The following is a 13,832-nucleotide window of genomic DNA, read 5'->3' on the forward strand; positions in this document are numbered from 1 at the left end:
TAGTGTTATGCCCAAAGTAGGTGTGAAATAGTAGATGACAAGTATAAACGTTTAACTCACCTTTGGATTTCACAAGGCGCTGAACAGATAAACTGAGGCCCTTTGCATCTGTGGCAGTGTATGTGTTCAAGTTCACTGTGTAGTGCTGATGATTAATTTTGACATCAATAGTTTTTTTCTTTTCTCTCCTTGCATCCTCTAATTTCAGATTGGTTATTTTGTCAAAACGATAAAAAGTGTTATTGTCATTATACTGCCATTCTATAAACTCACTGATACAGTCTGCCCGGGATTCCTGTTCTTTGGCCAGTCGAACTCTCTTGATCATTGCCTCAATTTCGTCTCTAGCCTGCATCACATCTCTGCTAATTCCCAAAACCTTAATCAAAGGTCTCTTATTGTCCAGGAAAATGTTAATACTTAACTTCTCCTGCAGCTCTTTCAACTTCTGATACTCCTTTTCATCAAAGTATTTGATGTACTCATCTTCACTGGTGTAAGGACACTGTTCTTTTTCAATCAGGTCTTGCAGCCAGGAGATAGCTTGTTCCACACACATGATATTTTCACCACACACCCGAAAAGTTGCTGATTCTGTTTTCTTTTCCAAAACCAAATGATTCTCTTTTTTGGGAGATTGCTTTGAAATGCGCAAAAGTGCTAAAAAGAAAAGGAAGATTAGGTATTTCCCATGTGACATCAACATTAGGAACATGCATTTCATAAAAGCAAACAACTCACATGCAAGTTTAGACATCATAGACTTTTGGGAAGAAACCTGAGTCCCTTCTCTTTTCTTCATGATGGCGTAAAACACATCCAGTACTTGAGGCAGAAAAATAACAACTTTAACTTTTTTCACAGACTTCGCTGATCCTTTCTGGACAAAGTCTTCAATGGCATCAATTATGGCTTCAGCAACCTTTTCTGGGTCTTGTTTGGCATTTCCTGGAAGAGCAAATAATAAAATTGCTGAAGGACAAAATGACCTAAGTGGAAGGCTGAGGAATATATTAGGGTTTCCAATGCTCAGAGAATAAATGCCCACTCCTCAATTCTTTCATCATTGTGGAATTTTCTAACAAAGCATCAGCAAACACTTTTGAAGTCCTAGATGCAATGAGGGTTTTGGTTCTAGGATGTCAGGAAGCCCACAGCCTGGCAATGAACAAAGGACCCAGAAGTCTGACTTTTGGTGTCTGACAATCATATCTAATCTATTCAGCTGATCCTAGCTCATTATGTTCCTCCTCTCCTATTACAGAGCACAAGCAGCTTTTCTTCTTAACTCACTAGTGTCCTCAAAATTTCATAAAAAGCAGATGCTAGTATATGTTGACATAAAATACTTTCTAAAGATGAAAACCTTTTTTTGGATCAGTCATCACTTGATTTTATGTATGTATCCTTATTCTCCCAGACATCTCTGGGAACCTAATTTAAGCTAAGCAAAATTTAGTAAGACACCCAGTGCTATAGGCTATTTGTTACAATCTATAATTTTTCAGACACAAGTTATCTATAAGCCTTCAAGAAGCCTTTCCCTCCACACTCAGTGAGATTTTAGCTGACCACCAGGATTCAAGGTAGCTACCTGGAGCGGCGTGTTTCCTGTTTTCAGCATACTCCATATCCTCCTTCTCAAGCCATGAAAGTGACAGCCTAGGTAAGATCATGAAAAGTCCCTTTCTAGCCATGGGAATAGTCCCATGTGAACAACAGCTGGCAAAGTCACATGATGGGCAATGTAAGAGTTCCTTGGCCAAGCTGATGTGACAAGACTAAGAGCATACCTGGCTAATTGTCGTTGATGGTGCTCACCACTATTGCAGAACAAGAGTAGGTTTCTTCGACTTGGTTATGCTGACAATTGTGGGAATGTAGATAAACCCCACATAAAATTAACCAAGGGGGGTTGTTCAAATCTTTTTAAATCAGATGATCAGAGAAAGAGGGAAATTCTCTTTTGCAAAGCTGTAATTTTCCCATGGTATTTGGAAGAGTTTATATGGACACGTTCAGTTACATTCATTTACTTTCAAGAAACATCTGCCATGGCCTATCACTGGCTAGGTACTCACTAGGCACTTACTAAAACACAGATGATGTGATATGTGGGGATGAGCAGGTGATCAATAGGTGAAATATGGAAAATTGAGGGACAGGCTATGCCAGATAGAACTATGAAATGGGTGTATGTTTGACCTGGCATGTATGCAGAGCAGACCTAGTTTTGAGGAAGATAAGTCTGGAGGGGTGTGGAGGAAGCATGGAGTGGCGAGCCTAGGTCTAGTTAGGAGGCTGTATTAAAAGCTTAGTCAAAAGGCAAGAGCTGAACAAAAAGAGGAGGCCAGAATGAAGAGTAGGGATTGAGGAGCTATTTTGGAAGTAAAGTCAGGAGGACATAGAGACCAGCTGGATTTGTCCTTAACCTTTCCCTCTCCCTCTTTTGCCATACACATACCTTCACTATATCATGGTTCATGTTGTATTGCAGTTGTTTGTTTGCATGCCTGTCTCTCACACTGGGCTCAGTGCTCTTTGTGAACTGGATCCTTTTCTTAGTTATCTTTCTATCTCCAGTGCCTAACCATGGTGCCTCGCAGATGCGGGCACTCAGTAAACATTCAGTCAAATAATTCCTAAGCTAATGAAGATCAGAGTGATGAAGAGGGTAGAGTCAAGGACTCTAGATGGAAAGTGATGTTTTTCACATGATTGGAGATATAAGAGGAAGGGCAGGTTTGGGGAGATGACAAGGAATGGGAGTTTGGAGTCTGCGCTGAGCTTGAGTTGATCACAGGTATTGCTGACCATCTAGTCTCTCCTCTTATGCAGGTGTCTCTAAGGAATAGGGAGGAGGCTCCTTTAACTGCCAGAGGCTGTCTTGATCACAGTCTTAATTGAACTCATATACACCACTAAAAGAGAAAGCTTCCACATCTATCAGTCTCAGGACCAGCTCAGGTGGTGATAAAGACAGGTAAAGAGGACACGCAAGGATAACCCACTAACCCTGATTTATTTGTGCAGACCAGCAATGCAACCAGGTCAGTGGAAGAAACGACAGGATTGTAGCAGCCCAGAAATGCTCAAATGTGTACATATTTATACAAAATGAAAACTACCTTCTTTCTTTGTTTCTTCTTTTGACTCTACCAGGGACTCCTTTGGGAAGGTCTGTGGCAGCCCTAAGCTGCCTGCTTTCTCGGTCCAAATCACTTGAAGGTGGAAACCCAAGACTAGAGCTCAGAGAAAAAAGCAGTCATTGGTGGGTGTCCATAAAAGATAAGTAAGTAGAGAGATGATAGATAGATAGATAGATAGATAGATAGATAGATAGATAGATAGATAGATAGATAGATAGACAGACAGATGACTGATAGAGATAGGAGAAAGGTTGGCTAATCTGCTAGGAATAGATGATACTCTAAGGGGAATGAAAACAAAGGGATCAAAAATTATACTTTTAGAAATAGAAAAGTTGTAAAATAGATATAGAATTCCATCTCAGAACATTATAAGGAATGGTACAGAATTACAGATATGGGTGAGAGGGTTAGAAGAAGGCCCAGAAATTGACAAGGAAGGTTAAGTTTCTTGAGGCTAACATTTTGGAAAGCCTAGAATGCCAGCATAAGAGATTCAAACTTAGATTCCCGAGCAACAGAATGACAGATGTGATGCTGACTATTCTCGCACTGGAACCAGGCAGCTCTGTTCACTTCAAGCCTAAAAAGGCATGCCTCCCCTGACCAGCTCTCTGAAGGAGACCAAGCAGGAATTCCTAAAGAGCTCAGAGAACACCTATGAAACAAAATTGCACATTCTGCACATGGACCCCAGAACTTAAAGTATAATAATAATAATAATAATAATAATAATAATAAAGCCCACCTAACTAATGATAAATCCAGAGTGCCATCCTTACATATGAAAAATCACGCTGTCATTACATAGTTTTAGGAAAAGAAGAAAATCAAAGAAGCAAGTAGGCTGAAAAGAGGAAAGTGGAGAGTTGAGTTTCTGACCCACTAGGTTCTGGTGACTGAGAAGCTTCTACACAGAAATGCCCTGGGGCCAAGTGACACAGCTGACTGTTGAGCTGAAGCCTGGAAGTGTTCCTCTGGGAATCAGCTAGAGTGAGGTGGAAGTTGTTATACTAAGATTCTCCATGGAGAGGGGAAAGAGAAGGAAGCTAAGGGCTGCATAATGGAGAATATGTAGGGAATGGAAAAAGGTGAATTAACTTGAGGAAAGAGAATGAGGGATGGCCTTTCCATTCTCTCCCTTCTCTTCCCCACCTTACTTTCCCTTCCCTTCTTTCTATTTCTCTAACATTCTAACACTCTCTTCAGTTTCCTGCATTTTGTTCCTCTTTTACTCAAACTATCCACAGGCTTTGTCATTCCCTTGGGAGTTGCTTTATGGGGAGGAAGCTGTCCACTCCTAGCTTAATGGTTGCTGCCCTGGGTCAGACTCAGCACTGACCACATTCACACTCAGGTCCAAATGGAAGGGAAAGTAGATGCCTTGGGATTTAGCATTGACAGCCAGAGGCTACAAACCTGTCCCAATGGCTGGGAGGCAAATTGATGAGTAGTTTTGTTTTTCACACTCCTGCAAAACAGAGGAAACTGAACTCTTGACATCATTTCCACCAATTACATGAATGATATTCTTGCACTTCAAAAATCCACCTCCAGTGATTATATAATCATTTTTGTGCTGCTGAGCTGGGAAACACAGACAAAAAGATGCAAAATTAGTAGATGTTGAACCCATCATTTGTTTAGAAAGCAAAATGTGTAACTTGGCAAGTAAGCATTTTGTGAATAAAAAACTCCTGAAATACTATCTTTGATGGAATGGTATGACTTTACTTTTTAACTGTGAGATTACTTTTCACTTCTAAGTCTCTGTGATTGAAATTCTTTAGTAAAATGTATCATTTTAAAATTAGAGTGTTGTCTCCCCAACCCCAAGTCTTCCCTCAGTCTCTCCACAGCCTCCCATACAATTACAACTCCGGACCAAAAAATAGAAGGTGCCTTACCTTGCTGAGAACATTCCATTTCTACATTTTGTCCAGCACATTCTAAAATTGCTTTGGAGACCCCTACATGAGAAAATCAAGATGATTACAAACACGAGTAAAAAACCAGTATGGTATATTTGAATCAGAAAGATTATCTAAATGCATTCTCCATTATCTGAGGAATACTCTAATTGGGTATTGCTGATGACAAAGAAGAAAACTTCGTAAAATAAACATTATTAATTATGGAAAACCCTGTCAACATAATTTAGAAGTTATTAATTAACAAGCCAAAGTTATAAAAACCAGTTTGGCTACAGAAACCCTCCTTCATGGCATCTACCATTAACTATTGCACTCATCAAAATTGTACAAGTACCTGCTTTGAGATTAAATGACTTTGATGTGGAATTTACAATCACATCTGCCTCTTCTTTGGTGATATCTCCAGAAGCCACCTGGAAGATGATGGAGCCAATCTTCATTTCATGCACACCTGAATCAGGGCTAGAAACAGTCCCATAAAAACCTGAAAAGAAAAGAAGTAAAGTCAATAACCAAGTCAGCCACAGCAAGAATGACTTGGGCATCCTGCTCACGTGTGGCCCTCCTGTATGTCTCCCCTCTCTCTCTCTTTCTGTGACCTCTGGTCTTTAACCTGGCCCTGCCCCTCAGCCTCAGTGATGATCTGTTTAAGAAAAAAGAATTAGAAAATAGAATCCCTATCAAACATGAACTCTGGTGCCGGCCAAGGTGAAGTTAGTCTGCTATAGCCTATCTCTCCCATTGATTACAACTAAAAACAAGACAAATACAAAAAGCCACTACCCAAGAGCTCTGAAAAGTTACAAAAACAGCAGACAGATTGAAGAAAGGAGCCAAAATTTGCAGAAGCAATCTGCTAAGGGGGGCGGTTTTCCATTTTGTTCGTTTTAACATTTTTCCTCTTTTCTCTCCCAGCTTCGACCCAAGGGTGGCCCTAGTCTCACAACATAATATTTAAAATGCCCAGTCTATATTCCAAAATTGCTTGTCATCTAAAGAACCAGGAACATTTGATCAACCCTTAAGAATGAAGAAAATCAATAGCTGTCAATCCAGCCAGGCACGATGGCTCACGCCTGTAATCCCAGCACTTTGGGAGGCCAAGGTGGGTGGATCACTTGAGTCCAAGAGTTCAAGATCAGCCTGAACAACATGGTGAGACCCCATCTCCACAAATAATGCAAGTATTAGCTGGGCATGGTGGTGCACAACTGTAGTCCCAGCTACTTGGGAGGCTGAGGTAGGAGGATCACTTGAGCCCCCAGAGTTTGAGGTTGCAGTGAGCTGAGATCGTGCCACTACACTCCAGCCTAAGTGACAGAGTGAGACCCTGTCTCAAAAAAAAAAAAAAAAAAAAAAGATGTCAATCCCGGCCAAGCACGGTGGCTCATGCCTGTAATCCCAGCACTTTGGGAGGCCGAGGCAGGTGGATCACTTGAGGTCAGGAGTTCAAGACCAGCCTGGCCAACATGGTAAAACCCTGCCTCTACTAAAAGAAAAATACAAAAATTAGCTGGGCATGGTGGCACATGCCTGTAATCCCAGCTACTTGGGAGGCTGAGGCAAGGGAATCGCTTGAACCCAGGAGGTGGAGGTTGCAGTGAGCCAAGATTGCACCACTGCACTCCAGCCTGAGCAACAGAGCAAGACTCCATTAAAAAAAAAATGTCAATCCCAAAGTGACCCAGATGGTGGAATTATAGAAGACTTTAAAGCATCTACTATAACTATGATCCATGAGGTCAAAGTAAACACATTTGAATGGGTGGAAATGATGTGGAATGAATGGAAAAATAGGATGTCTCTGCAGAGAAATAGAAACTATTTTAAAAAGACCTCAAGGAACTGGAGAAACAAGAACAAACTAAACCCAAACTCAGTGGAATAAATAACAAAGATCAGAGCAGAACTAAATGAAATTGAAACAAACACACAAACACAAAAAGATAAAAAATGAAACAAAAAGCTGGTTCTTTGAAAAGATAAAGAAAATTGATAGACCGTTAATGAGATTAACCAAGAAAAAGAAGAGAGAAGTTCCAAATAAGCTCAATTAGAAATGAAACTGGAGACATTACAACCAATACCACAGAAATACAAAAGATCATTCAAGGCTGCTATGAATACCTTTACGTGCACAAACTAGAAACTCTAGAGGAAATGGATAAATTCCCAGAAACCTACAACCCTCCTAGGTTAAATCAGAAAGAAACAGAAACCCTGAACAGACCAATAACAAGCAGCAAGATTGAATTAGTAATTTAAAAAATTGCCAACAACAAAAAAGTCCCAGACCAGATGGATTCACAGCTGAATTCTACCAGACATTCAAAGAATTGGTACCAATCCTACTGAAACTATTCCAAAAGATAGAGAAAGAAGGAATCCTCCCTAAATCAGTCTAAAAGCCAGTATTAAACTAATAATAAACCCAAGGAAGGATACAACAAAAAAAGAAAACTATGGACCAATATCTCTGACGAACACAGATGCAAAAATCTTTGACAAAATGCGTGCTAACGAAATCCAACAGCACATCAAAAAGATAACACATTATGAACAAGTGTATTTCATCCCAGGGATGCAGGGATGGTTTAACACATATAAGTCAATAAATACAATACATCACATGAACTGAATTAAGAACAAAAACCATATAATCATCTCAATCGATGAGAAAAACATCTGATAAAATCCAGCACCGCTTTATTATAAAAACCCTCAACCAAATAGGCATAGAGGGGACATATCTTGAAGTAGTAAAAGCCATATATGACAAACCCACAGCCAACATCATATTGAATGGGGGAAAGTTGACAGCATTACCCCTGGGAACTGGAACAAGACAAGGATGCCCACTTTCACCACTTCTATTCAGCATAGTACTGGAAGTCCCTGCCAGAGCAATCAGACAAGACAAAGAAATAAAGGCCATCCAAACTGGAAAAGAGGAAGTCAAACTGTTGCTGTTTGCGGATAATACGATTGTATACTAGAAAATCCTAACGACTCCTCCAAAAAGCTCCTAGATCTCATAAACTGTTTCAGTAAAGTCTCAGGTTAAAAAAACCGATGTACACAAATGAGTAGCCCAGCTACACACCAACAACGACCAAGCTGAGAATCAAATCAAAACTCAATCCCTTATACAATAGCTGCAAAAATAAATAAATAAATAAAATACCTAAGAATATACTTAACCAAGGAGGTGAAAGATCTCTACAAGGAAAACTACAAAACACTGGTCAAAGAAATGACACAAGCAAATGGAAACACATTCCATGCTCATGGATGGGAATAATCAATATTGTGAAAATGACCATTCTGCCCAAAGCAGTCTACAGATTCAATGAATTCTCATCCAAATACCAGTATCATTCTTCAAAGAACTAGAAAAATAATTCCTAAAATTCATATGGAACCAAAAAAGAGCCCATATAATCAAGCAAGTCTAAGCAAAAAGAACAAATCTGGAGGCATCACACTACCCAACTTCAAATTATACTACAAGGCTATAGTTACCAAAACAGCATGGTACTGGTATAAAAATAAGCATGTAGACCAATGGAATAGAATAGAGGGCCCAGAAATAAAGTCAAATACTTAAAGCCAATTGATCTTCAACAAAGCATACAGAAACATACATTGGGGAAATGATACCCTATTCAATAAGCGGTGCTGGGAAAACTGGTAAGCCACATGTAGAAGATGAAACTGGATCCCCATCTCTCACCTCATATAAAAATCACCTCAAAATGGATCAAAGACTTACATCTAAGACCTGAAACCATAAAAATTCTAAAAGATAACATTGGAAAAACTCTTCTGGACATTGACTTAGGCAAAGAATTCATGACTAAGACCCCAAAAGCAAATGCAACCAAACCAAAAATTACAAATGGGACCTAATTAAACTAAAAAGCTTCTGCACAGCAAAGTAATCAGGAGAGTAAACAGACAATCCACAGAATGGGAGAAAATATTCGAAGACTATGCATCCGACAAAGGACCAGTATCCAGAATCTACAAGAAACGCAAACAAATCAGCAAGAAAAAACAAACAAACAAACAAAAATAATCCCATCAAAAAGTCAGCAAAGGATATGAGCAGACATTTCTCAAAAGAAGGTATACAAACAGCCAACAAACATAAGATAAAATGCCCAACATCACCAATCAGGAAAATGCAAATTAAAACCACAATGAGATGCTTAAAACCATAATGAGATGCCTCCTTACTCCTGCAAGGATGGCCATAACTTAAAAGTCAAAAAACGGTAGCTGTTGGCATGGATGTGGTAAAAAGGGAACACTTTACATTGCTGGTGGGAATGCAAATTATTACAACCACTACAGAAAACAGTATGGAGATTCCTGAAAGAACTAAAAGTAAAACTACCATTCAATCCAGCAATCCCACTACTGGGTATCTACTCAAAGCAAAATAAGTCATTATATGAAAAGACATACACACACACGTTTATAGCAGCACAATTTGCAGTTGCAAAGATATGGAACCAACCTAAGCGCCCATCAGCCAACAAGTGGATAAACAAAATGTGCTATATATACGCCATGGAATACTCTTCAGCCATAAAAAGGAATGAAATAATATCTTTTGAAGCAACTTGGATGGAGCTGGAGGCTATTATTCTAAGTGAAGTAGCTTTAGGAATGCAAAACCAAATATCCTATGTTCTCACTTATAAGTGAAAGCTAAGCTATGAGGATGTAAAAGCATAAGAGTGGTATAATGGACTTTGGGGACTCCAAGGGGTAGGTTGAGAGAGGGGTGAGGGATAAAAGACTGCATAACGGGTACAGTATATGCTGCTCAGGTGACAGATGCACTAAAATCTCAGAAATCACTACTGAAGAATTTATCCATGGAACCAAAAACCACCTGTATCCCCAAAACTATTGAAATAATAATAATAATAAATTACAAAGGAAAATAAAATTCAAACTTTAAAGAATTTAAAAATTTTAAAAAGAACCAAATAGACATTTTAGAACTTACACATATATATCTAAAATAAAACATTCACTGGATGGGCTCAATAGCATAGTGGGCAGAGAAAAGACTCAGTGAACTTGAAGGTAGGTCAAGATAAATTATCCAATCTGAAGAACAAGAGAGAAAAGAGACGTGTGGGGTTGCGGGGAGGCAGTAGGCATGGGGAGAACAGCTCTGCAGAGACCTTGGAACACTATCAAAAGGCTTAGCACCACAGTATTGGAAAACAGAAGGAGATATGAAATAGATCAGTGCACAAAAAAGCATTTAAAGAGATAACTTAAAATTTTCCAAATTTGGTGAAAGACATACATTTTTCTATTAAAGAAGCCTCGGTGAAACTCAAACAGGATCAACTCAAATATGGCAACAACAAATTTGACAGAGGTGAAACATTTGGTTAGCGTTGTCTCCCTAATTTGTCTATTTTGGAAAATACATGTCACATTCTCCTCAGGAAATGGTAGTCTTGTCATTACTTAAAACCCATTGTACAGATTATATAACTTGGCCTGCCTTGCCTTCTGCTTCAGATGATGTAAACATGACCAGTGTCTTACACGCTCAGGCATATGAAACATAACTTAGTATCATTTGTCACTCATTGTTCTTTCTTTCATAAAAATTATCACTACTATCTTTTACCTGTCAATGAACAGTTACTTAGCAACTACAAATCACTTTTCAATTTAGAAGCTTTACTGGACCTTGTGTATCTTCAGCCTTGGAAATTTTGTCACTGATGAGATTTCCATTAGCCCTTCTGGCAAATTCATCTGAAAATGCCTGAAATATAAACATAGCGTTGATCATTACACTCCTCTGTAAATGAATAAATTGGAATCATCAGGGTGTTTGGTCCTGCATGCATACATACATATTTGGGAGATTACCATTATCAAGCAGTATTATTTAATTTCATTGCAGATCTTGAAAGTTATGAAAACAACACATGATTCTGCTTCTATAAATGTGTCTAATGAAAATAAAGATGTGGACAAAGATATAAATACAAGGATATTCACTATAGTGCCATTCATAATAGAGAAAAAGACAGTTAAAAATTCAACAGGGAAAAAGTTAAATAAATGTTGCTGTATCCATGTGTTGGATTATTTAGTAGCCATTAAAAATAGATTTTCAAAGAATTTTTTATTTTTTAATAAATGAGATCTCACTGTGATTCCCAGGCTGGAGTGTCACCCAGGCTGAAGTGCTAGAGGCATTCATTGCAGCCTCGACCTCCTGGGCTTAAGCAATTCTCCCACCTCAGCCTCCCAAGTAGTTGGGACTATAGGCATATGGCACCACACCCGGCTACGTTTTTTTTGTTTGTTTTGTTTTGTAGAAACAGGATCTCCCTATGTTGCTCAAGCTGGTCTTGAACTTCTGGCCTCAAGTGATCCTCCTGCCTTGGCCTCCCAAAGTGCAGGGATTACAGGTGTGAGCCACTGTGCCCAGCCTCAAAGAAGATTTAATGAAATAGAAAATAAAAGTGAAGGATATTAAATAAAATAATATATAATCACAATCTTTATTTATTTATTTATTTAAGATGGAGTCTCATTCTGTCACCCAGACTGGAGTGTAGTGGCGCAATCTTGGCTCATTGCAACCTCCGCCTCCCAGGTTCAAGTGATTCTCCTGCCTCAGCCTACTTGGGAGGCCACCACACCCAGCTAATTTTTGTATTGTTAGTAGAGACAGGGTTTCACCATGTTAGCCAGGCTGGTGTCCTGACCTCAGGTGATCTGCCTGCCTTGGCCTCCCAAGGTGCTGGGATTACAGGCATGAGCCACCACTTTCAGCCAATCCCACTTTTAAAAGTACATATGTAAAAAAGCAGGCTGGAACAAAATTCAACTAAAGAATTTATGCATTTTGCATTGTTCAAAGTTTCTACAATGAACATGAATTAGCATAATAGTCAGTCAAAGCAAATAACTTGCCAATTGTAAGAACTACAATGTTAAGAGAATGACCATCACAAGGTCCCAAACACTTCCATTTTTAATTTACTATTTGTACCAAAAGAGGAGGGGCTGGGGAGTCATGATTTTTGAGCAAGTAGCTGGTGTGTGTATTCTAGTGTTAATAAACCTGTGAATTTCTTTTTTTTTTTTTGCCTGTTGGTGACCCTCCAAAATCATCATTTTCTTACTCCTTGTAAACAAGCAACAGATAATTTTGTTGGAAAAAAAAAATCAAGTAACATCTTGGCTAAAGACAGATGCAATAATGGGAGAAGGACCCAGAGAGAGGGTAGAACAAAGATCTCAGACCCACAGGCCTCCAGGAGCCAGGTAGTAAGGCACATGGGTAAAGGTAGACTGATCTGACTGTGGAGAACTAGAGAACACCTGCCACTCAGACATGGAAAACTTCCTGTTCCAAGCAGGAAGCCATGTTTAATGTGCCAGAAGTTTTTAAGTTTTAGGTCATAGTGGACATCTAGAGTTTTATGTAAAATTTTTGATTTTTAAATGTTAGCAACTGATTGAATGTTTTTTAAATAATCTAAATAAAGCACATCTAGAGGCCATGTTCAAATCACGGGACTGCGGCTTTGCAGCCTCTGCGACGGTCTCCATCTATAAACATCGCAATAGGCTTTGCTGATTTTTTTTTTTGTGAAAATGTAACCAAAGTTTAACTGTCTTTAAGAGTCTAAAGATAAAAAGTGTAACAGACACACATAGAGAATTTCAGATGGTACTAAAGGTATCTGTATAGACTAATTCTTTTTACAGAGTATTTGCAAAATACTCAGTCTTTAGGAAAGAAAATGAATGCTGAGGTTGCATGAAAAAGAGTGGTATTTGAAGGTTCAGGTCTGTGTCACAGAACTCATGCTGTATTCAATCACTCGTTCATTCAAAAACAGCACTTCATGCCTCTCATTTAGTTCATTTTGTGTATATAAATCTTAGCTCTAAAGTAATTGTGATTTATAGGAGGGAAAGTATGTGCTATTCCTATTCGTCCTGTTCCACGATCCACATCACCTTGCACAATGCAAGTCATAGGGAAATTATTTTAAAAGTTTCTGTTGCACAGAAGAGTAACTAATTATACAGGACAAGTAAATGGACCACATATTTTACTCAGGTGGTTGGCTGCCTGATTAGAATTTAGGTTAGATTTACTTGCTTCCAACGAACTTAAAGGTAGTATCTAGCGTCACAGAAAAATTAAGTGTTACCTAAACATTCAGACAGTCCAATGATCCACAGATATCTGTTGGGTTGCTGATTTTAATCTATTTGATCATTTTTTGTAATATCATGGGAGTTTTTCAAACACTGAATGTCATCTACTTTATTTGATTAAGTAAAGACTTGGACTGCAGGGATAATGGCTTAAATGCCTGTTGTGCTGCCATAATGCTGAGTCCAGTGCTCTCCCACAGCTGATGCTCAGTAAATGTAGCTGAATGATGAACTCATGACTGATGATGGTTCTGGTGTTTCTGGTCCCAACTCTCCTATCCACATGGGAATGTGCTAATCCATTCTAACCACACCTTCTGACATCTTCCTAGTGATAAGGCCACACTGTGCTTTTATACTCTGCATTAAAATTTCTATGTCCATATGGAGGGAAATCCTATAGTCAACTCCATTGCAATATGTGGGCCTTATTTGGATTCTGCTTCAAACACAAAGCTGTAAAAACAAAACGCTTATGAGATAGTTGGAAATTTGAGAATTGATTTGATAATTGGTTAAATAA

General features: G+C 38.8%; 1 protein-coding gene across 1 annotated transcript in view; it reads right to left on the bottom strand.

Moving 5' to 3' along the window:
- Nucleotides 1-13,832, bottom strand: part of PARP14 (poly (ADP-ribose) polymerase family, member 14) — a 50,527-nt gene that overhangs the window by 11,343 nt on the left and 25,352 nt on the right. Inside the window, exons 9-14 of the mRNA XM_011950800.1 lie at nucleotides 10,808-10,886; nucleotides 5,418-5,567; nucleotides 5,057-5,119; nucleotides 4,569-4,736; nucleotides 742-948; nucleotides 61-660 (exon numbers count right to left, since the gene is read on the bottom strand). Of these exons, the coding sequence (XP_011806190.1) occupies nucleotides 61-660; nucleotides 742-948; nucleotides 4,569-4,736; nucleotides 5,057-5,119; nucleotides 5,418-5,567; nucleotides 10,808-10,886 (1,267 nt within the window). The remainder of the gene's footprint in view (nucleotides 1-60; nucleotides 661-741; nucleotides 949-4,568; nucleotides 4,737-5,056; nucleotides 5,120-5,417; nucleotides 5,568-10,807; nucleotides 10,887-13,832) is intronic.

This window comes from Colobus angolensis, unplaced genomic scaffold (genome assembly GCF_000951035.1).
Source record: "Colobus angolensis palliatus isolate OR3802 unplaced genomic scaffold, Cang.pa_1.0 Scaffold31, whole genome shotgun sequence".
Classification (NCBI taxonomy): domain Eukaryota; kingdom Metazoa; phylum Chordata; class Mammalia; order Primates; family Cercopithecidae; genus Colobus; species Colobus angolensis.